At 50.9% G+C, this 23,502-nt stretch overlaps 6 protein-coding genes and 1 non-coding gene across 7 annotated transcripts; 4 read left to right on the top strand and 3 right to left on the bottom strand.

The window, feature by feature from the left end:
• Positions 1–276: 276 nt before the first annotated feature.
• On the bottom strand, positions 277–2,121 carry BO70DRAFT_419729 (fungal specific transcription factor domain-containing protein; the record flags this gene model as incomplete). The annotated part of the gene is made up of 3 exons (XM_025547493.1): positions 277–1,740; positions 1,819–1,850; positions 1,917–2,121. 3 exons carry the CDS (start codon positions 2,119–2,121, stop codon positions 277–279), a joined length of 1,701 nt encoding a protein of 566 aa, XP_025401712.1.
• A 1,221-nt stretch (positions 2,122–3,342) lies between these two features.
• BO70DRAFT_419724 (FAD-dependent oxidoreductase) lies at positions 3,343–6,129 on the top strand (the record flags this gene model as incomplete). The annotated part of the gene is made up of 5 exons (XM_025547492.1): positions 3,343–3,644; positions 3,722–3,996; positions 4,065–4,435; positions 4,520–5,265; positions 5,335–6,129. The coding sequence occupies 5 exons, from the start codon at positions 3,343–3,345 to the stop codon at positions 6,065–6,067; spliced, it is 2,427 nt and encodes an 808-aa protein (XP_025401711.1). The 3' UTR covers positions 6,068–6,129.
• A 2,181-nt stretch (positions 6,130–8,310) lies between these two features.
• On the top strand, positions 8,311–10,175 carry BO70DRAFT_177190 (alpha-L-arabinofuranosidase B). The gene has a single exon (XM_025538409.1). The coding sequence runs from the start codon at positions 8,387–8,389 to the stop codon at positions 9,881–9,883; it is 1,497 nt and encodes a 498-aa protein (XP_025401710.1). The 5' UTR covers positions 8,311–8,386; the 3' UTR covers positions 9,884–10,175.
• A 1,934-nt stretch (positions 10,176–12,109) lies between these two features.
• On the bottom strand, positions 12,110–14,901 carry BO70DRAFT_369105 (uncharacterized protein; the record flags this gene model as incomplete). The annotated part of the gene is made up of 11 exons (XM_025544662.1): positions 12,110–12,436; positions 12,489–12,826; positions 12,879–13,212; positions 13,266–13,486; positions 13,534–13,762; positions 13,813–14,063; positions 14,114–14,183; positions 14,242–14,418; positions 14,488–14,570; positions 14,714–14,818; positions 14,865–14,901. 11 exons carry the CDS (start codon positions 14,899–14,901, stop codon positions 12,110–12,112), a joined length of 2,172 nt encoding a protein of 723 aa, XP_025401709.1.
• Positions 14,902–17,084: 2,183 nt separating this feature from the next.
• BO70DRAFT_t93 lies at positions 17,085–17,158 on the top strand. The gene has a single exon. It is a non-coding gene; the product is annotated as a tRNA-Val (tRNA).
• A 1,503-nt stretch (positions 17,159–18,661) lies between these two features.
• BO70DRAFT_286236 (uncharacterized protein) lies at positions 18,662–19,291 on the top strand (the record flags this gene model as incomplete). Its single annotated transcript, XM_025539193.1, has 1 exon — positions 18,662–19,291. The coding sequence occupies one exon, from the start codon at positions 18,662–18,664 to the stop codon at positions 19,289–19,291; it is 630 nt and encodes a 209-aa protein (XP_025401708.1).
• Positions 19,292–19,788: 497 nt separating this feature from the next.
• Positions 19,789–20,522, bottom strand: BO70DRAFT_359652 (uncharacterized protein). The gene is made up of 2 exons (XM_025542583.1): positions 20,081–20,522; positions 19,789–19,992 (listed from the first exon to the last, which is right to left on the bottom strand). Exons 1-2 carry the CDS (start codon positions 20,225–20,227, stop codon positions 19,933–19,935), a joined length of 207 nt encoding a protein of 68 aa, XP_025401707.1. The 5' UTR covers positions 20,228–20,522; the 3' UTR covers positions 19,789–19,932.
• Positions 20,523–23,502: the final 2,980 nt, after the last annotated feature.

Raw genomic sequence — 23,502 nt, 5'->3', positions numbered from 1 at the left:
GTATGAAAGTACTTACATTCAGACGGATATCCGTGCCACGATATGTGATACTAGAACAAAGCTATCGGACTTACGAGAGGTGGAAGTGTTCTTCCTCGAGTATTCCAGAAGGTGAAAATCTTTTTCTTGATATATGAGAATGACATTATAAAGCAGCTGTCGGAAAAAAGAGCCAAGGGATAGTATACAGGAACGTGGATAGGAAGAAAATATTGGATCTCAGCTTCGCTTACGAGAAAGACTTCGTAAATAGCTCGTTTCCTATCCATATGTCACTCAAGTGCTGCATCTCCTGATCCCACAGGTCCTGGATATATTGATTGTTAACGTTCTGATTGCGACGAGGATCAAAGGAGTGGTTTTCTTCAGCAAAGGAAGACTTACAAAATTAATCATATCAAAGGCAGAGAAATTGGTGTAGGTCTCCAGATCGGGGATTTGTTGGCCAAAGCTGGAATTGATGGGTTCTTCCAGCGAAGGAGACGTCTGATTCAACAAAGGAGCATGTTGTACATTGGCATTGGCAGTGGGAAGAAAGGCTTTTGGGAATTCACCGCTTTCCACACCACAGCAGCCCATGAGCCTCAACATCCTGGCCAAAATGTCGGCGGCCTTGACGGTTTCCGGTGACGGCCTTGGACAAGACTTCCAACAATGGTAGGAGGTTTTTAGCGTGCCTATGAGCTCGGTTGAGAACTCACGGGCCAGTGGTTCGTTTTTCTTAACACAGCTGACGATTTCAAGACATATCACCATGGCTGCAGTCATACAATCACATATGGAGCGGGATATTCCAAACCAGGCTTGATGTCGATACTGCGGCTGAGAAAGGATCCCTTGGAATAACTCGGTCTGACATTCGAGAACGCGTCGAGCCGCATTCACGCATTCAAGACGGAAGTCTTTGTAAGGGGGGATATCGTGCTGAGGTGCCAGATATTGGCGGTGCAAGGTGCAACGAGCACGTTGGTATGTCATCTCGAGTGTGAGGATATGTATCCCGTCGTTTCCATCAGTGGCGTATGCGGCTGATGGTTTCAAATAGGAAGGAACCTGGCTCCAGACTGCGTCTAGTTGCTTCTTTAGATGGAGTGTTCGTTCCGGTGAAATTTGAGCCTCCGAAGATTTCGCTATTCCGTTCGCCACGGACAGGATTCTCTCCAAAGCAACCGAGTAGGTGATATTGCTGGGTGTATGTGCTTCCGATCGCGATGGAGGCAGGACTTCCGTGGTAGGGCCGAAGTCCTCATCTAAAAGGATTCGAGGGGGCGTGGTGTCACCGATGTCTTTCGGGATGACAGTAGGCAGGCCTGCCTGCCAAGAAACGAAATAGTCGATAGTAGATAGAATAAGCCACATTCTCCGTCGCATCTCGCCTTCGAAAGGGGACAGCTGAGGATATATCCTGGAGTCCCGATGGTAGCCCATCATGATCGCCAGCCGCGACACTATGCCGACAAGAATCGAGATTTCCGTTTTCAGCCCATTGCTCTGGAGGTACTCATTCCCGAGGTACATTAGGGCAGCCTCCACTTTATATCTCCCTGGTGTGGTGCAATTTGAACTTATCAATGCGAGGGCGCATTGTTCTCGGTAGCAATTAAACACATCCGGCGGTTTGGCTTCACCTATCTCGGGGTTCATCGAGTGTTCAATCCAGACTGCACACGCCAGTATCCCGAAAAGAAGTGACAACCACGCCCGGGATGCAGCAGCCGGGTTACGCCAGAACTGCTCATACTACTCGAAAGGATTAGATACTGGGCTTCGTCGAGGGTGGGATATCAATGCGTAAATCAGAGAGATTAGCAATCTTACCTCGTCCTTGAAAGTCGGAGGATGCATCAATACTGTGATTCAGTGTTACTTGGAGGATTCAAGAGGGTCATCCACGTTGATGAAGGGGGACAGCGTACTCAGCGATGCCTCCCCAGAATCCAAACAACGTAAAACCAGGGCATCAGCAGTTGGCCGAGGTGGTAGTGCTGCCAGCAGATCTTCCACCTCTACCTCCTTTAAGCCGCCCCGTAGAAGGATGGGAGCCTGGTCAGACGATCTCTCTGGCGCGTCATCTTTGTTTCCATGTAGCTCTCTCGTCTTAAGGCGGTATTCAGTCAGCATTTGACGCATGAGTCAAGCATCAATAGACTACGAAAGAGCCACAATATGGGAGAGACAGCTTACGGCACTTTGCATAATTGCCCGCCAGTGATTCCGATTAAAGCAGCGCGTGCCAGTGTGTTCGGGGAGCAGAAGTTCCGGGGCCGGTGTATCAGGCCTTCCTTGACCTGGGTCATTCTCAACGGACTGGGCTGTACTGGGGGGCGAATGTGATTTTCCCTGGGATTGAATTGCAGCCTCTAAGTGGAGTATTCGGTTCTCCAGACTCTGCAGTCGAGCCTCACAATGAATATGGGAACTATCTGACTGCGGACTGGCGCCATGTGGGGTGTATTGACAGGTCCCTTCCAGGCCACGTTTGAGACAGTTGTCACATGGGAGCTTGCGATTGCATTTCAGCCTAAACCGGTGGAGACTGTCAGAGAGAAGAACCAGCCAAGGTCGTGAGGAGGGGATCAGGGAAAGGGGTGCAGTCCAGGGGTAATGCGAGTGCAATGTAAAGGGGTTGGTTGAGTGAATGGCTACTTTTTCTCCCGACAGGCAGTGCATGAGAGCAAGACTCGGGGCTTCTGGTTTCGTCGCCTCCGATCTGCTTGCCGATGCCTCCGGTCTGACGACGACTCCATCCTTGGAGCACGGCCAGGCGCTGGGTAGATATTTTTGTCGCTGTTCTGTAGTCGAGTGTAGTGAAGATGGAACAGCGTTGGGGGTCGGGTTTCACGGATTTCTCACCCTGACGCGGCCGTTGTCGCCCGGAATACCCGGATTTCTCGGAGTTCTCGGATTTCTCGGACATCACATCAAAAATACCATGTGGGCCAACGGGACGGCCCAGTGACGCAACTGTATACTGAACTGAATCACGGATTCCTGATATTGATCGGACAAGGGCGAGGGGCGGCTTGGCGCACGTATAACTCATACAGTGTGGGCCTGACACGAGTGACGTCTGCGAGTATGACAGTTGACTGAGAATTAGTAACAGCTGGTGTCCGCAGCGAAAAGACACATTCCAAGTAGCCCTCTAGATGACCATCCCCTTTTTTCACAGACATTTCCGTTTTCTTCAAAGCGGGAGGAGGAGGTCCACTGGCTTCAGGGCTCCGAGTCTCAAACACAATGATATATAACTGTTGCGAGAGCCCGGTGTTGGAGCACAAAAACCCATTCACTGCAACTATCGAAAAGGTCAACCTCGCAATTATCAATTTCGCTCCAGAGATGAGTACAGCACAGTCAAAGTTCCGGGTGGTCATTGTGGGCGGATCCATCGCGGGTCTGACCCTCGCCCACTGCCTTTGGAGGAACAACATCGATTTTGTCGTATTGGAAGCGTATCGAGAGATTGCACCCCAGGTGGGTGCTTCGATTGGTATCTTTGCCAATGGCGCTCGCATCCTCGATCAGCTGGGCATGTTTGATGACCTGTTGAGCGCTGTTGAACCTCTCCAGTATGGATCATACTGGAACGACAATGGAGACCTTATCATGAGCGCGGAGACTCACAAGCTACTGCAGGAGAGGTAACCAAAGAAACAGCTTAATATTAGGGTGTTGCAAGGGAGCAAACAAAAATGGTTGGCTAACTGATGGAACATAGACATGGGTATCCGATCAACTTCTTGGATCGTCAGACTGTCCTCGAAATCCTCTACGCGCATCTGGAAGATTGTCGCGAGAAGGTGCTTGTTAGCAAGAAGGTTACGCGGGTGGAGCACTATCCAACTCACATCGTCGCCCATTGCCAAGATGGGTCCTCGTACGAAGGCGATCTGATTGTGGGAGCCGATGGCGTGCATAGTACGGTGAGGCAGTTGATGTGGAACTACATGGAGACGCGGGGTCTATCGCGGGAAGTTGAGCGTGAGAGACGGAGTCAGTCCATTCCAAGCCCTGAACAACATTGATTCCAGCTTTAGATACAGTTACTAACATAGCAACAGGGATGACCTCCGAGTATAGCTGTGTTTTTGGCATTTCAACCCAGACAGCCGGTCTTATTCCAGGCCACTCTCATCGAACATACGCCGAGGGGTATTCGTTCTTGGTGATAGTTGGTAAGGAGGGACGGGTCTACTGGTTTCTCTTCACCAAGATGGATCGCCAATATGCGAGCCATGAAATTCCCCGTTTTAAGAAGGAAAATGTGGATGAATATGTTGCTCCATGGCTGCGTAAGCCCGTCACAAGGTCTATCGCCTTCGAGGAGGTCTATAAAAGAGCTATCGTCAAAACACATCTTCCGTTAGAAGAAGCTAATTACGAGTATTGGTGCAAGGACCGTTGGGTTATCATCGGGGATTCAAGCCACAAGGTATGTCTAGTTCGATAACATGCCACACAGTGTTGGAACTCGGCATCAGCGAGCCAATCAGACTAGCTAATCTCATGGGTCTAGATGACACCAAATGCAGGCCAGGGTGGCAACAGTGCGATTGAAAGTGCTGTAACCCTCGCCAACAGCTTAGCCAAATTGCTTCAAAGCAAGCACTCCATTCAAATCGACGATGTCGATCTATGTCTGCAAGCCTGGCAGAAATCTCGCAAACCACGGCTCACGAAGATTTGGAATTCCGCTCGGGATCTGACTCGATTGGAAGCATGCGAAACCTTCAAGCACAAGTTAATTTCGCTGCATCTATTGCCTTATCTGAGAGCAATGTTACTTGACAAAGCCTCTGCGGATATAATCGGTGCGGAAAAACTTGACTGCTTACCACTCCCGCCAAGGTCACTGCTCGCTACGATGCCATACATCAATGAAGCGGAGTTTGAAAACCAGCGAGGCTGCTCCTGGAAGCGAGGATTGTGGTGTATTCCATTTCTTGGATGCTTGGGCGCCGCTCGCGCGACCATGACGCCTTTAATTGCTGGGGTGGGGCCGTTCATGGTAGACTTGTTCGCTCAAGGAGTTTGGACAGCCAGGAATGGAGAGCGTCTTTCACTGCAGCAACCTCTCTATCCTATTCCTTTTCTGGACAAATTGCTGAAACCAATGGTCACTTGCTTCCTGCCATCGATTAGTGGAACTGATCCTGTGTCCAGTATTCAGATGCGGTCCTTCATCACGGATTTAGGTGCAGTTTATGGAATTTGGATGCTGGAGAGTTATCGTGACGCAAATTCTCCCATTGAGGTGTTACTGTAAGTCCCGTTCTGACGGCCCGAGAACTCAACAACCGAGGACTTCAAAGCTAACAAACTTCATCATAGCCCAATGCTTACAGGTTGTGCGCTCCAGCTGAAAGGCGCCGGACTGTGGGCTCCTATCTACTATGCTCTGGAGTACTTCCAAGTTTCCTTTCCGCAGCTACTCTCTCACGGCCGTCATGAGGTAAAGGCAAACCGCACAATTTCCCTTGTTATTGCAATGCTGGCCGGATATTACTTCCCTACATATCAAAGTTTCACGGCGTCAACAATTGATTCCCGCCGCTGGTGGAACTCGGTGTGGCAACTTTTCCCTGTCGTGGTGCCCGCTCTCGCCGGTACTATCTCATGGCTGGCAGGAAAGCCTCAACCGAAGACAGATCTCATCAAATCAAAGGAAGAGCGCAGCAAAAAAAACATGGCTTTTACCCGTGCGACATACATCGGCTTCGCTGCTATCTCCGGTCTGACCTGGATTCATGGCCTACGTTCTGCACCATCAGACTCCTCGGTCCTGTCCATATTCTGGCCTGGCTTGAGTGGCCAACCATCCCCCGTCACATCATTCATGGGTGGTATTGCACGCTTCTTACAATACGACCAAATCATCTCCATGACCAGCGGGTTTATCTGGCTTGGACTGAGACTGGGTGAGCTCAAGCAATGTGGTGCATCATTCTCTTGGTGGCAGGTTGCTAGTGCGTTTGTGGGAACCACCGCCGCTTTTGGTCCCGGGGCAGCATTCGCTCTTGGATGGGGCTGGAAGGAAGAGCTCATGAATACTCTGTCGCTCTAGCCTAAAGTCTGATTTCAAGGGCTATCTGGGAGCATGTGGAGGCCTCGCAGACCAATCTTCACTGGATATTTTGGCTTCGTTTCGCAGGTTTCCCTTTTTATCTTCTCGGTCTGTTCTCAGGGAAAGGAGTCTGCCTACTACTTTGATAAAATGAGCTGTAAGATAGTGTAAAATATATGTATTTCAAATTATATACTCGTGGTATTCGTTGAGATGGGAATGATATTGATTTGCTTTATGCAATCCCATATTTTATGTTTTCACCTCACAGGATTGGTTGGCTTAACATCACACCTTTCTATATACTGATTCACATGCGTTCCTCTTCTATAAAAGATCGAGTAACTTGCTAGGCAAACAAAAACAGAACCACTTTGCGCAAAAGCAGTGTATAACCTGGTAATTACGCGGTATCATGTTTACCTGCTGCATAGTCGTGAATCCAATATAGCGATAGCTTGTCTCGTTGGTATGATTATTCATCCCTGCAAGTCTCCCTCCTCAGGATGAATGGCAAAGTTCAAATGCACAATCCCATTCCATCTGTATAATCACCTGTCTTGCCTGTGCTGGGAACAGCCGCATCCTCCCGCAGCTCCACTCTCGGTGTTGTACCTTATTTACCTTCAGAAAAAAAAAACTTCGAAGGGTTGATCCATTTACCGAAGTCTCACATAAGGTGAAAATAAGAATCGCCAGAGCGGCGCAGAAGTAAGGGCATACACTTGCACGTGATACAAACCGGACTGTGGCCCGATTCGATAGGGCTGCATATGCAGGCATGCGACGCAGCTTGGTGGGTATTACAAGAAACTATTACTTGTCTAGGATCCAGACAGCTATAATAGATTTCGTGAAATTGGGGTGGATTAATCCAGGACCGAGCGATGATCAAAGTTTTGCGGTAGGCATTTGCTACAGGGAGAGGTTTCTCTATATTAACTGGTGTCGTTGTTCTTGGGACGCCTGGATTATAATGTTACTACCATATAGAGAATTGAGCTGTTTATAGGACGGGCTCGGAACAACAGAATTAAAAGTGATATGACGCGTGCGCAAGAGGGATGTCGCTTGGGTAATTAAGGATCAAGATCATATGGGGGAAAGGTCATGAGACTAGTAAACAAGAAACAAGGTACCAATACACGAGAATCTTCACTCACCACGTACTTCAGTGAGAGGAAGTGCATTCCCACATAAAAGTATACGTATCGTGGCCGCAAAAAGAAACATGGAAAAAGTCTTTTCAAAAACAAAGTGGAACAGAACAGTAGGAGGAGCATTATACCGGTAGACAATAAGAGTAATCCCACTCCAGAGGCAGCTTTGCACACCTGCACACTGCCAGGGCGGGGAGTTCTCCTTTGCCTCGGTGCTCGTCCGTCGTCACGTCGTCACATCCCTAAAAGGTAAAATTCACCCTAACCGGGTAGCTTAAACCATATGATCCACTACCCCTCTCCTCATTAGATTGTGCCTGAAGACTCAAATACGAGAAACGATGTCATACGTTGTGGAAGCGCTGTCTGTTTGGCACGGACTTGTCCGTGCAGGCTGGAAACTCTACTTCTGAAGAAGTCTGTCCACCACACTATCTTCCAAAAAAGAGATAAGACACCGGAAGCCAGGTCACTTCAACATAGAAAGGCAACTTCAGTCAGATCTATCTGCTAGTTCAAGTGGTTGTCTTACACCTACGTCATATCTGGACAAATCCGAATCCGCCCCCACGAGCTGCAGCTGTTTTCCGGGAAGGCAGCCGGCATACCTCGGCAGGCTAAGTGGCTAGCAATCACGGGATATCGATAGAGAACCCCTGGCAGTTTACTTTCGCAAGACTTAAATGTAGTGGGAATCCCTGAAGAATGGCAAAAAAGGGCGTGGGGGCCATCGCGATGGAGTCCGAGGCCCCACCCCGCATCTCCGGTGGGAAAAAGCCCGGTGGCACCAGCCGCTTGGTTAGCCCTAGCTAGAGCCGGACGTCGCATGGTGCCTTGGAACTAAGACTTCAGACATACCTTGTTATGCGGGGAACATTGGCACGGGACATGTAACCCCGACGGAGTGGAGCTGGCGATGGCAGCAGAGGTGGAACGACGCATTCTCCCCTCGCGAATGCCCTTTTCTAACCGATCACCCGTTGTGTATACGGAATACTCTATCCCGGATTATTGGAGGAAAATACCAGTGGCTGGAGTCAGGCATGCCACTCCTCCGAGACAATGAAGCGTATAAATAGGTGACTTCTGACCCTGCGATGAGCCTGTTGTGCTTATGCCTATCCCTCTATCTCTTTGCCAATCGTGATCGTGATTTAGTATGTTCTCCCGACGTACCCTGGTTGCCCTCGGGCTTGCGGCTACTGCCAGCGCCGGGCCCTGCGACATCTACTCGGAGGGTGGGGTGCCCTGCATTGCTGCGCACAGCACCACTCGTGCCCTGTACAGTGCCTTCAGTGGTGCCCTCTACCAGATCCAGCGCGGCTCTGACGATACCACGACCACCATCTCACCACTAACTGCCGGTGGGGTTGCGGATGCCGCTGCCCAGGACACTTTTTGTGCCAACACAACCTGCCTCATCACGATCATCTATGACCAGTCTGGCCACGGAAACCACCTCACCCAGGCTCCTCCTGGTGGCTTTGACGGCCCAGATGTCGATGGCTACGACAACCTGGCCAGTGCCATCGGCGCTCCGGTCACTCTGAACGGCCAGAAGGCGTACGGCGTCTTCGTATCGCCAGGCACCGGCTACCGCATCGACGACGGCAACGGTACCGCCACCGGCGATGAGCCGGAGGGCATGTACGCTGTCCTCGATGGCACCCACTACAACGGGGAGTGCTGCTTCGACTACGGCAACGCCGAGACCAGCAATACCGACACCGGCGCCGGCCACATGGAGGCCATCTACTATGGCAACAGCACAAGCTGGGGCTATGGCGCGGGCGACGGCCCGTGGATCATGGTCGACATGGAGAACAACCTGTTCTCCGGCGCCGACGAGGGATACAACGCGGCCGACCCGTCGCTTTCTTACCGGTTCGTCACGGCCGCCGTCAAGGGAGGGCCTGACGAGTGGGCCATCCGCGGTGCCAATGCGGCCTCCGGCTCCCTCTCGACCTACTACAGCGGCGTGCGGCCCGACTACTCGGGTTACAACCCGATGAGCAAAGAAGGGTCCATCATTCTGGGTATCGGTGGTGACAACAGCAACGGCGCGCAGGGTACCTTCTATGAGGGGGTGATGACCACGGGCTACCCATCCGACGACACCGAGAACTCCGTGCAGGCCAACATCGTCGACGCCGGATACGCCATCACCTCTCTGGTCAGCGGACCGACCCTCACTGCCGGCGAGTCGATCTCGCTGCGCGTCACCACTCCAGGCTACACGACGCGGTACATCGCGCACACCGGCACGACCGTCAACACGCAGGTGATCTCCTCTTCCAGCAGCACCGCGGACCAAGAGCTCGCCAGCTGGAAGGTGGTCACTGGTCTGGCCAACAGCGGATGTTTCTCCTTCGAGTCCGTCGACACCCCCGGCAGTTATATCCGGCACTACGACTTCGACCTCCTGCTCAACGCCGATGACGGCACCAAGCAGTTCTACGAAGACGCCACTTTCTGCCCTCAGGCCGCTCTCAACGGCGAGGGCACCTCTCTTCGCTCCTGGAGCTATCCCACCCGGTACTTCCGCCACTATGACGACGTGCTCTACGCCGCGAGCAACGGCGGAGTGCAGACATTCGATTCCAAGACCTCGTTCAATGATGACGTGAGCTTTGAAATCTACACCGCGTTCGCGTGAGTTTGGGGTTGGCCTCCGGACAGCGGTTGCTAGGAGTGCGTTTCATGAGTGTACAGACCCTTGTGGGCTGATTGTGTTTGTAAATAATTGTAAATAGGGCAATGTTAAGCTGTTGGTATATTCCGCAAATCATTTCCGGTTCACTATAGTTGATTAGCGTGGGGAAGAAAATGTTTGCCCTTGTGAGGTGACCCAGCGTCATAAGATACTTTGTTATGGTTTCTTCCTCCCCCTGGCGCGGGGGCTATCCGGGTCCTCCGGTCATTTCCGCCGGTCCGTCCGTCATGGGTTGGCCTGTGCGCTAGGAAGGATTCTGCAGGATCGGACTTGCAGGCAGCATGATGTCAGGTCTGCGGTTGTTCATAAACACATATTCTATCTGTCAGGTACGGAGTGCATCAGCAAAATAGAGATTGGAAGGTGTTATATCCACATCCCCGGCTGCTACCTACACACCTTGTCTAAGTCCATTTCGGGATGTAATCGTCTGGGAGGGGGGGGGTCGTGAGCATCTCCCGAGATCTACAGCCTTCCAGGAACATTGGCAAAACAGACATTCCCTGGTTGACATGCAGAAAACTTTGAAAAAGGTCCAGATTCAGGGACATGTGTGGCGATTTGCGTCGAGATCCCAGTCGGGCTTCGGGCCTGCAAGTGACTGTCAATCAGTCATGATCTTCTTTTTTCCCTTCAGCCTAGATCGACCACCTGTCCCCGCAAACCATCTCATTTCGAGATGCTCCGTACTGTGTGGGGCTTCCGAGACCTGATAAGATGAATCAGTGGGGAGATCCGGAAGCAAGAAATCAAGACAGTGGATCGTTGCATAGGTGATAGGTGAGCTCCGGCTAACTGACTCTCTGAACAGTGACGGCAGAAGAGGTGGACGAAGAAAGAAAGAAAGAAAGAAAGAAAGACAAGACAAGGGGGAAGGAAAGAAGTGGCTGGCTCGAGGCATTCACCAGCAGGCGCTAAACCTCCCGGGAGCCCTCTCCCTTAAACAAACCAACATCCATCCTCTCCCTTCTTCGCAGCAAACACCGTCCAATCTCTCATACTCCCTTTTTTAGCTGGCTGCTGGCAAGTTTGCCGTATGGATTCCCATGCAAGTCTACGTTTTCCACGATTATTGGCCAAGGATGAGGGGTAAACACAAGTGGAGATCGGGCCAGCGCTTATCCGGGCAGGGAAGTTGTCCGAAAAAAAGCAATATGCGCAGAACATGGCCGAGTTAAATAGAGACTGGGCAGCCTCGCGCCCGACATCCAGTGCTTGTGGAGAGAAACGATGGCCTCGCGAAATGGAAAAGCTGCTGGTTCACAAAATGGCGCTCGAAGAAGAAGGGCAAGAAAGGCGCGTCTGAGGATCAGGTGACCCGGTCGCAAAGCCCTACTTCTCGCAAGAATATTAAGTGGTGGCCCGGAAGTGCAGCCCAACATTCTTGGCACTACTATGCTCACAGTAAGCGTTCTCGTCTTCTCCCATGATAGTCGCCGCTTGGTGCTTGGGGACGAAACCGGAAATATTGATAATGGACGCTCATTCGTGATATGGGAATGAGGCGATAATCTTTCTACTCCGCTAGAAAGATTCTGTGGTCATTCAGACTGGATCATTGGTATTACCTTCTCGCCAAATGACCAATACGTGGTGACCAGTTCCAAAGACAAGACCATCGGAGTTTGGGACTGTAGTACCCGCAAGGAAATCCAGAAGATTGATGTAGCTGATCCAACCTATGTGCTTCGATTTTCAGAAGATGGCACCCATTTGTTGACAGAGAGGGGAGCTTTCAAGATTGATGTTTTGCGTTCGGAAAATGATGACCGTTCTACGGAATTGAGAGAGTTTCCTTCTCTTCTCGCAGTACGAGATGACTGGATTGTCACTGGGCGCCGGAGGCGTTTGTGGTTACCTCCAGATTGCCGGGGCATTTGGACTTCTCATGAGAAGCATTTGTATATTGGAACCGAATCTGGTCGCATTCTGAAATTTGTGCTTGGGGATGACGATGAGGCTTCACAAGTAGCCTAGTCCAAAGCTTAATTGCCATTTGGTTTCATCTCTCTCTATAGTATGAACTTAGTCTGAATTCTTCGTCAAGTCGATTTATCCTTGGAGTCTCATGAACTGAGGGCCCGCCATCCTGACCACAATTCTATCTTTCCCATTACTTGAATGGCTCCCAAGTTGGATATTATAGGGTTGGGCAAGATTTCTCAGACTCTAGACTCTCTTCTCATCCGTAATGAGCTCCAAAAGAGCCCTCTGGAGGCGAGAAACCCCATCCTCCGAAATCTGATGGTGGAAGACCAGTCGTCCGCTAGGGAAAATAAGCAACCCATGTCTCTTGCCGTAACTCACCAGGTTCTCTGCACGGATGCCCGTCTTCTTCAGATCGATGACAATCATATTCGTGTTGACCGGCAACAGAAACTCATAACCGATCCGGTGGAGGTAGTCCGCCACTCTGCGAGTGAGTGCGTGGACTTTCGGAAGCAGAGGGAGACAGTGGTCCAAAGCTGCGGAAGCAGCTGCCGCCATCATTCCAGTCTGCTATGGTCAGTGAGAGAACTGTAGCGAGATAGGAGTTTAAAGAATATACCTGTCGAGTGGCACCTCCGAACATCTTCCGGAACCACTTCGCACGATCGATGAATTCCTTGCTTCCGACGATCACGCTTCCCATTGGGGCGCCACAGCCCTTGGATAGACAGATGCTAGCGCTGTCAAAGCAGTCCAGGTATTCTTTTAAGGTGACTCTTTCTGCGGTCACGCCTTCGAGTAAACGTGCTCCGTCGAGGTGCATGGCAATTCGGCTGCGGCCCGGTGGGACGCGAATGCTGCGGACGTGGTTGGAAATCTCCCTGGCATCCTTCAGGGGGAGAATACAGCCAGAGAGTGTATTTTCGAGGGACACGATCCGAGTAGGCGAGAAATGAACTGATGACTATGCGTCAGTAGGGAAAGGGTCATCTTTCGGGGGCTCGGTTACAGTTTCCCTCCTCCACGATTCTATCTCTCACATCGTCCAATGTGAGGTGGACTCCGTTCTTCGGCTCAATACCTGTAACAGTTGCCTGAGACATCACAGGAATAGCACCAGTCTCCCAGACCTGAACGTGGGCGCGGTAGTCGAGCAGGATCGTATGAGGTGGCTGTTGTAGATGCGTACGCAGACAAATCTGGTTGCCTTGGGTACCGGACAGGACAAACAGGGCTGCCTCTTTTCCTGTTAATGCTTTGATTTTGTCTTGGAATGCATTGACGGCTGCATCTCCTTCCTCGTCATAAATGTCATCTCCGAAAGTCGAGGCGTTTACGATTGCCTGTAGCAGTAAGAGTCAAGGGCTGCCTTCGGCCGCTCAGGTCGGATACGCACCTGCATCACTGACTCAGTGGGAACAGTCACAGTGTCCGAGCGAAAGTCACCCCCAGCTCTGTCAATAGCTCTCTCAAGAGACTTTGGCACCAGATTTCCGGGAATGTCATGGTGTTGCTTTGAGTTGTTGATATGGAGATCTCTGCACAAGCTAGATAACCTCTCAGGACCCTGTGACGGGGTTTTGCCAACCTTGAGCACCACGCGACCTTTCATCTGCCCTATATGTTGTCAGTGGAGGAAGATGAGCCATTTTGATCAAACATACCTTTTTCCATTTGGTCATAGATATTCGGAAGCTCCGCAAAGTCGACCACATTATACTGAACGCTGATGCCAGCCCGAATGAGGATCGCAAGGGCTTCCTCGGTCTCGTACCGATTGCCCACGTACGATCCCTTAATGTTAATCTTCTGAGTCACCATAGCAAAGATATTGGTCGACAGTTTTCCAGGTGGAAGACCGACGGCGACGATGGTCCCGCCGGGACGGACATACTTGAACGTTCGTCAGCCTCGTATCACAACGCCGGATGGGAAATAACCACCTGCGTAGCCTGGTGGAATGGCTCCTCAATAGATGCCACGATCATAACAGCGTGTGGTCCACCACCTGTAATGCTTTTCACCTCTTCCGTGACGTTTGAGGATTTGTAGTCGACAAAGTAGTCCGCTCCGAGGTCATACAAACACATGCCCCTCTTGGCCGTTCCAGAGGATAGAGCCAGGACTTTGTGTCCGCATGCTTTGGCATACTGGCAGGCTAGAGATCCTAATCCTCCACCAGCGCCAACAATAGCTATGTTCGATATAAGTGGAGGGCCGTGGAAATACGGCTTCAAGACTTACCGATAGTCTGTCCCGGTTGCACATTACTTTCCTTGAGAGCCTTGTAAACTGTGATTCCTGCACAGAGAACCTAAGGGCCATAGCCACATTAGCGACCCTTCTGGCTAAAACCCATCTGTTAGACATACCGGAGCTGCAGCCTCGAGAGAAATGCCCGATGGAATGCGAACTGCATTGTCAGCTTTGCAGATACAGTATTGTTGGAAAGTCCCGTCAACCATGTACCCCGAAAGCTGGAGCTTGGGGCACAGAGGTTGGTTTCCAGTAGAGCAGAATTCGCATATGCCGCAAGTTCTGTTAATCCACTGCAGAAAGAAAAAAAACAATTTTAATCAGTCTATTCACGGGATGGTCGGTGGGGAACCATAAATTACCTGAATTCCAACCAAGTCGCCAATTCTGAGGTCATTCACTTGCGATCCGAATGCCGCAACCAAACCGACGCCCTCGTGTCCACCTAAACACCATTAAACTGGGAAGTCTATATTGATGCAAGATGCAGAACTAACCAACAAGATTCTCCTTTGGTGTAGCAGGAAAATCACCTGGGAAGTTTAGCATAAGTATTCAATTATGGTGAAGAAAAAGAGGGGTCCGAACCTTTCCAGGCATGGAGATCGGTATGACAAACACCAGAGTACTCAACTTGAACCAGCACTTCATCTGGGCCCGGTTTGCCAACGGGGATCTGCTTGAACTCAATAGCTGGATCTGTCAGCACAGCCCCGTCGATTGATACTGGTGTCCATACTATCACCCCGAGTTTTGAAAACATGGGCCCATTGCATGGCAGGGAGCCCATGCCCGTCTCCTGGGTGTCCGTTTCCCAAGTATCCGTTCCCCAGATTCCCGCTTCCCGGGTATCCATTGCCTAGATACCCATTTTCACGGTATCCATTTGCGATGTAAGACATGACTTGAAGCGATATCTAACTTGATTAGATAGAATTCTTGTTATAGAGGACTCGAGTCTGGATGGTATTTCTGAGGTCGATAGTATATGGACGCAGATGGAGATTCAACCCGTTCTTATAGGAAAGTTGGCCATGAAATCCAACAGAATATGGCTCATTCCAGTGATCTATTTCCATTTATAGATCGCTACTGTTGTGAGTGAATTACATTTACAAAGCACAGTTTCACATTGCTTACATCTCCTCACATACGTTGAGACACGGTCTACATCTAAGAGCCAGCTTCTTACATTGACAGGTATCTAGGCAGACAGTTCTATAGGTAAGGGCTATTGTCTAATGAACTGCGTTCATGAGACTCCTGATGGTTTCGCACCATTTCATCTCGTTTTCTTATCTCTCCAGATCAGCGTACGCTACCAGGTGCAGTTTTCATTGGTTCCTAACCTGCGATTTTGGGTCTATCTTTACGGGATATTGGGGTGTACAGAAAAAGCAGGGGATGCCAAACTGCGGGTGGCGAGCGACCTACGTTACTCAATACCGCAAGGCTGATGTACGACATATGTCGTCCGTCGTCAGATGCGTCTGCACAAGGGTTTGGCCAGTGATGGCTACAGAGAAGGCATACCTAGCCCTATGGATTGGGTCATGTGTCATCATACAGGAAAGTACCGGACAATAGATAGGAATCGCACCGTAATTTTGAGCGTTGGGATGGTCTGTCTGTCCTGGGGCAAAAATGGCAGCCAGGGCATTTGCCTCTCCAGAGACAGAGGTGAATCCCGATACTTACTTCAGACCCCACCAAACATACGTTCAAATGTCACCGGTCGGAAATATATCCCGCTGTCTGATGAATGGCGACAGCAAATCTGAAACATTTTATGCAAAGATATGTATCGGGTAACATGCCTCATCATTGCTCAGGCTAGTTTGGTAGGGACTGTCTAGAAGCTACCACCCGCAGTCCTGCAGTGCAACCAATGATTTAAGGGCGCTGTATGTATAACCAAAAGAAGCTGGTATCGTCGAGATCTGCAAGACATTCTCGGTCGACTACTACATCTATCCTGCACCCGCGTGGGGTCAAACGGTCCTGCCTTCCCTCTGCCGATGTTTATGTCTGCTGTGATAATCAGTGTTACATCCTTACTTCACTAGATGTGCTGTTGCACCCATTGAAGAGAAGATTGGACATCCTTTATCCGGTTGCATAGATACACTGACCGCATCAGAAATGAGAACTATGGGGTACATATTTATTTATGGGAGGAATTTCCATTATCAAACATACAATATCGTATTACATCAATCTATCATGCAAGAAGAGAAATCCCGACTGCAGTAGCTAGTACTCCCTGCATTGTCCCACGGTTGACCAATCAGCTCAAGAGACGTTGTTCCCTCATGGTCTGTACATGAGGGGCCTGGGGTGATTCAAACAGCCAGCGCACTGCTGTGATAGTCAGAAATGATACCATACCCCCTGGGTTCCACTTTGTTATCACAACCTAATAAAAAAATTACTTAATCAGGCTTTTTCGCGCAGTGTTCATGCAGATGGACTTTTGATTGTCTTTGAGGGAGGGTGGGATGCTTCCCTTCCCCTTGCAGGAGATTCGCCGCGATAATTGGAGATGAGGAAAATGGGCGGTCGAGATACTCCATCGTCAGATGGGATAAACATAACACTCAACCGATTTTGTCGTGAATTAATTGTGGTCATTTGAGACATACAATCAAGGTAGGGTTACGGACCTTCTACCCTTGATAGTACTTATATATTTTTGCCACTGCGGGCAAATGCAACCTGTCCAACAAACAGAGGTGAGTTGATTGTGAATGCTCTCAACTGCTAATTGATTATTTTTGGCTTATCCACCCTCATTTTTATGGACATATTGTATCTTTTCTCCGATGTAAGCCAGCTTTACTCCATGAGATAGACCTCCCAGACCCAAAACAACCACTCCCCATCGGACAGATCTGGGTGTTGGATTAATCTTAGTCTGCTCTTTGAGTACCAAAGACAAAAAGCATGTTTCAATCAAGTTGGCTGGATGGTGTAGTTGGTTATCACGTATGCTTCACACGCATAAGGTCCTGGGATCGAGCCCCAGTCTAGTCATTTTTTTCTACCCGAGCTGTATTGATCCTACCCTAACAAGGTTGCACACATCACCCAGATGAGTATGTGGGGTCATACTGCTCGTGTTTCTTTTCTTTTCTTTTCTTTTCTTGTTTTTTTGTGGGAGGGAGACGAAACAAACAAAATTAAACTTTTATCCAACGTCTTGTTCTTGTTCTTGTTCTTGTCATGATGTCCTCATTGCCTGGTTCCTGACCTGGGGTTCGGTCGGCTAACGGCCGCTGGTTGGTCTGTAGCAGTGGGCTTCCTTCAACTTACCACCTTTCAACCGCCACATAACATCCGCCTTCTCTTTCCTGAGCGCATTGGACGATCCTATACAGTCCCGATAATCAATAAATTGTCGGTCGCATGGTCTGTAACATCCACAATGTCATTGTGTGGCGGATATATCCTACCCGCAGCCTGTGGGGGTTCATGCTCGAGGGATATAATCATGGACCCAACACCATCCATCCCCAACACTAACCATGCGAATAAGTGATTCGCGGGGGATAGTGGACACCCCGACTCCGGACTCGGAGAGATCCCACTCGATGTTCTGCCTTTGAGACACTGTCTCGGACCGGACCGCAGAGGACTCGGCAAGGTGAGGGTTAGCCGGCGGGAAGGCCCCGATGAGGTGGTTCAATCGGATCACTCTAGGCCTATCTATCCTCAACGGTCAAGCCCTCATCTACAAAAAAATAATGTATGGGTCTAGACCGCGCGTTTGATTTATTCTTCGATACAATCCTACACCCCTTCTCCTACGTATTGTCCTTCAATATATCACTCAGTTCACCATGCAATGGCTTCTAGTAGAGCAATTCCTCCCAATCGCCATGGCGGCAAACAGCCATGTTAGGGCAAATGCGGCGGATGATGTGTGGAAGTCTTCAGTCACTGTAGGCTGGCGGATTTACCAGTGGTGCTTCGTGGTTTCCTCAGTTGGAGGTTGTGAGCGTGGCTTCCTGTTGTGACTGCAGAGGCTGTCCTTATCCCCAACATCCATTTCGGCTTCAGCAGCATCATCATCATCATCAACATCAACCCAACATCCTTCCGCTCTTTCACTTTACTCTCACATTCTTACCTCTATAGTTTCGATATCTTATCCACTCTCGTTATTATCTATACAAGTACCGAATATACCGCCCTTCTACATATCAACACCCAGCGCACACTCCCAGAGGCACCCAGAGGAACTCCAGCATGGACACGTCCGATCCGGGGTATCAAGCAGACCGGGAGGTGCAGACCAACTCGAACGACCCAGAGACGGATTCCGACCTAGAATGGATACGTGACTGGATCGCTAGAGCGACGGGGGTTAACTCGAGCGACCCAAGGACGGATTCCGACCTGGCATCGATGCATAACTGGATCAACAGAGACTCTCAGTCTCCCGATCCTCCAACCATTCCGGCTTGGCTCTCGTCCCCCCAGAGTTCCTCGAGCTCCAACCCTCCTCCGCCTTCCAATAAGCCACCGATCCTCATCATGGACGATGCACTCTGCGGCCCGGACAATACGTCCTGGTGCGTAGGGCTATACAAGCGACTGGCAGCGGGAGCTGACCCGCAACCCGTTGGCTCGCCCGCCGTGATCGATTGGCTCGCGAAGACAGCCAAGGCCGTGATTATCGCGAATTACCCCCTCGGCACCTGGGACGAGCATCACGCCGTGATGGGCAGTCTGCCGGCCTACGTTCGGGAAGGCGGGCGCCTCATCATCGGTCTCGCCGACCAGGAACCCTTGTACGGGGATCGATTGGATTCCGTCTTCGCTCAGTTTGGTGTGCCGTGGCGGCAAGGAGACCGCGCCGACACCAGCTACATGCTGAACGACGCGTGTGATCTGCCTCCCGGGGGTACCCGTGATGCGCTCCCGCTTCTATACAACATGGAAGCGGTTAATGTCCGGGATGCCCGCCGCGGCGAGAGACTCTTTCAGCCCGTCCAAGGCGCCACCAGAGATGCTTCAACCGATGATGTCATCGAGATGCCGGAGGAAAACTGGCAGGCCGCGATAGCGGGGGCAAAAGTTGGCGACGGGTATCTGGTTTATTGCGGGGACGTTCATATGAGAGACGAGTCGATCGATGTGATTGCGACTCTGTGTGGTGTTTGAATGGCGTGGCAGAAGAATTGGAGGTGGAGTCGGATTCCGGGGCGGTTATATGGCGATGATCAGATTAGAAACCATAGGTAATTGAATTGGTGGCATGTATGTATGCCTAGCACTTGCTTGCTTGCTTGCTCTGTGGGTAATTGATAGGATGTATGAACCAAAGCCAAAGTCTCGCGAGAGAGAGGGAAAAAAAAAAGAAAATCTATTTGCTGATAATGCACGTCATGACGGAAGTATTATACAGGAGAAAAAGGAGTATCAAGGAACGCATGTGAGAGGATCCGTCCAGTCAGTCGGCCAGGAGGGGGTCAATCAATAGGTGTATTGTATTATAAGAAAGGTGACTGCGGCTTTGCTTTGGCTGGCGAGGCGAGGTGCGCGACGACGGGAGGATTGATCGATCGAAGAGGCAAAAGGGGTATGTATGGTTTGGAATGATATGGTATGGTATGGTATGGATGAACATATCTATTTGTCGTTGAAGCAGCTTCCGCAGCAGCTGCAGCAGTGGCAGCAGAAGCAGCAACTGTATATAAAAGATGGACTGTCAGTGGATGGAGGGATGGAGGGATGGATGGATGGATGCGGGGTCAGGAACAGCCGATCCTTCCATGGATCAGATCTGCCGAAGGGATCGTCACTTACGCATCCTCCTCACCGTCACCACCACGGAGGCGCAACTCCATTCCTTCGCCGAGTGCCTGATATCAATCATGTCTGTTAGTTCGGGCTCATCTCATCGCCATCGCCATGTCATGTACTACGGTAGGGTAGGTAATGTCCACATACCGGTTGGTCGGTGACGACCTCGTTCGTCGTCATGGTGTCTGCCGGGCTCTGGGGCTGGACCATGGTCAAAGTGGTGGCATCCCAGGTCATCTCCGGGACCTCCTCCTGGGCGGAGGAGCGGAACCAGCTCATGACATTGTCGAACATGATGTCTGTTGTTGTTGTTGTTGTGGTTGTTGTGGTTATTTGTTGTCTGACGGGGGGGAAGGCGGAAGGCGGAAAGCGGCGGAAGGCAGCAGGAGTAAGATGGATGGATATCTTGTTATTTATTTTTTTTGAGAAAAAAAAATTATTATAAAAATGGTAAAAAGATCCTTGGATCGGCCGTGATCGCCAAGACTAGAAGAATCGGGCGCACAAAAAAAAAAAACGAGTGTGGGATGGACGAATGGGTGGTGAAGGAAGGCGAGAAGGCGAGAGAGCGGAATGGAGAGTAAGAGAGTGTAGAGTGAGAGAGAGAGAAAGAGAGGAGGAAGAAAGAGGAAAGGAGAGAGCAGGAAAAAAAAGGACGAAGGACGGAAAGGGTTAAATCGACGCCATCGACGCCATTTAAGATTGATTGAGGGGACGGAGGGCAGTCAACTTCCTCACTACTTTTGTCCTCCGGCGATAAGGTGGCCCCCCCTCGACGAAGCTTGGCCCAATCGGCCCTACTAAGTCGCCATTAGTGGCCGAACCATTGTGAATCGCCTCGTCGCCTGCCAGTCCGGCTTGTTCAGACCTTCAGGGCCCGCCCGGGACGTACGTAACTGGGCGGAGTCGTGCTCGTTTGACCTTTCTACCGGAGTTCTCTAACGCTGCCGGGCGTCGCGGAGGGACGAGGCACACGTAGTTAGTATCTATCTAGTCGCGTACACCAGAGAGTCAGAGGGCGGGCGGGCGTGCCTGAGCGCATTGCTTGGTGGAGTTGGAATGCGGGTGCGGAGGAGACGAGTCACGGTCGCGCGTAGACTGTAGACCGAGGCTGGCCTCTGCTTACTGACCGTTGTTCCCCTGGGTTAAACTCTTTCCCCCCTGAGAGGGTGGGATGAGATGATATCGCAGCGACATTATTATTATTGAGGGTGCAAAGACAGAGTAGAGAGTAGGGCAGGGGATGGTGGTGGTTGGTGATTGGCAGACGCCGCAACGTCAAAGCTGGGGGGTCAATCCGGGCTGCGACCCGACGGATATCGAAGAGCGGATGAAGGTTCTAGCCAGAGAGAGAGCGAGAGAGAGCCAGAGTCAGCCAGAGCCAGACAGAGAGAAAGACCGACAAAAAAGAACCGACAGTCAATCAGGAGTCTTCGAGCGCGGAGGACGAGGGCTTCGGCGCTACTACTGCCGAACTAGAGCCACTAGCGCCGCCACACCCACGTCGGGCCACCAATGGGGCCGCGTTGTGACGCGTTCCGACCCGCAGTTGTCAATGTTTACCCGGTTCCGCCGTTCCATTGGCTGCCCCGGGGGGAGACTAGTCCGCATCAGGGATCGCCTCCAGGCACCAGCAGGAGTGCCCAAATTGGATTTACTTACTCGCAGCGAAGCAGGAGATGTTTATTCTCCTTCACAGTCTGACTGTGTTGAAAGTAGATAGATAGGGAGTAGATACCTGTTGGGAAGTCGCGATAGGTAGAATCTCAAAAAGAGTCTTGTTTGATCCTCAGTTTAGCCTGGTGGATACCGCAAAGGGTCAGGGGCTACTCCACACAATCTAAAATGCACACATTCAGGAGCCAGCTGGGATTTTGGGAAGCAGTCTCATCTAGGTGCAGATATACGGGGGCTCAATTCTCGGACAGATGGCATGACATGACAGGTGCCGGAAGTGTATGCAGCCAGCCTCTATCTGCGTCTGCATGCGTTTCAGCAGGAGAATTTGTTATTAATACTTTGGTCAACGCTGTCTATTTCTGTTGCGACACAGTCAGGAGAGCACCAGGGTTAGAGGCTCACTCACCCTCAAGGAATCATCTTTCGCTGCACCCGGCGAGTGATTATGCCTGGATAGCCCTTATTCACTCCTCTCCCCTCCTTGGCTTCTTTTCCCTCTTTAGATTTTCTGTAATCACGTCCAACCTCTTGTTGACCATGTGCTCGCCTCATCGAAACAGAACCCGTGGGGCAACGACACCCAGAGAGAGACCAGCCACCATCCGCAGCGCATTCATCTTGAGTCTCATGCGTCGAGATCTTCCACCCTCAGGCAACACAAGTTGATCGAGATGACGCCTCATCAGCCGTCCAGAAGGTTGGCTGATCGCCCAACAACCGCGTGTTTCGGAGTTAAATGAGCAAACTTCCTGCAGCTCCTGTTCCAACAAGGTTCTAGTCTCATCCGTCAGGCAGGCAGTCGAGTTCCAGCAGCTCTCCGGTTTTTCTGCGTGTTCTAGATTTAGCCACTCCAGCCGACCACAGGATTCTTTCCGCCCGGGTCAAGCTTTGGGGCTGATGCTAAGCTTTTATTCTGGTGCCTAATCTTATCCAGGAACCGTGTTTCACTTTGAATTCTGGTCGAGGCGGACGTCTTGTCCGCACCATAACACAACTGTTTGCTCGAGGCTATCGACTTGGTGAACATCGCTGCCCGTTTCTGTGATTGCTTTGACGTCTTCGGATTGCCTGACGGGGTCCAATTTTCTATTTCTGTACGCACTTGACATGCAGAAGCGAAGCGTCGGGTCCATCATGCAACCGAGACTGATGCTGTCGAGGAAGACCAATTCACCTCGATGGGAACATATCCTGCGTGTGATGCGATCTACAAAATGCGGCGGGATGCGGACAAGCGCTCATGCCGTCATAGCCTCGGTGGTATGATGTCGAGCCTGTTCTTGTCTCCGACCACCGTAAGGCCCGAGTCGCCGAGTTGAGGAGAGGGTGTCTCTCCCTATAAGGTTTGCCAAATCCACATGTCTCAGACAACACAGTTTACCGAATCATTGATAGGTTCTGATCCCAACACAGACGGAGTCATTCGACCTGCATCGTCTTCTTATTGTACGCCTCGCAGTGCAGCACACAGCAATTGCGCAACATAAGGAATGCAAAGTCTCCTGCGGATAGCGACTTGCCACGCGAGTCTGGCTGTTGCATCTATGTGGGTTCAGACTGCTTGATGCGTCCCAAATGTGCCTTGTCTTTTCCACTTAACTACGGTGTTTCGATCCTGTGCGATCTCCTCGGAACCGAATTCGACATGGGTTTCCATACCTGCCCCACAAAGCACAAGTTAGCTAGCGACTTATCTGTTTGTGACCTGGAAACGACATCCTCAAAGGCCCGGAATAACACCGCCACACCTGTTCTCTCCGGGGGGGGGGAACACCGAAGCCTCAAAAATGAGTGACACTGGACCCGTCCCGGGGACGAACCATGGCTGGCATTGAAGATGTTTAACATACATGAACGGGGAAAATCCTGCAGCATCGGCCAATCACCGG

The sequence above is a fragment of the Aspergillus heteromorphus genome, assembly GCF_003184545.1.
Source record: "Aspergillus heteromorphus CBS 117.55 chromosome Unknown BO70scaffold_5, whole genome shotgun sequence".
NCBI classification, from domain to species: domain Eukaryota; kingdom Fungi; phylum Ascomycota; class Eurotiomycetes; order Eurotiales; family Aspergillaceae; genus Aspergillus; species Aspergillus heteromorphus.
This window is presented reverse-complemented; position numbering and strand designations above follow the sequence as displayed.

What these genes read in the sequence shown, in the direction of transcription:
- BO70DRAFT_177190 (XM_025538409.1), top strand. Translation starts at nt 8,387, where the DNA reads ATGTTCTCCCGACGTACCCTGGTTGCCCTCGGGCTTGCGGCTACTGCC.
- BO70DRAFT_359652 (XM_025542583.1), bottom strand. Translation starts at nt 20,227, where the DNA reads ATGTTCGACAATGTCATGAGCTGGTTCCGCTCCTCCGCCCAGGAGGAG. An exon ending in AGGTCGTCACCGACCAACCG is followed by an intron (nt 19,993 to 20,080) that starts GTATGTGGACAT and finishes GATTGATATCAG; the next exon opens with GCACTCGGCGAAGGAATGGA.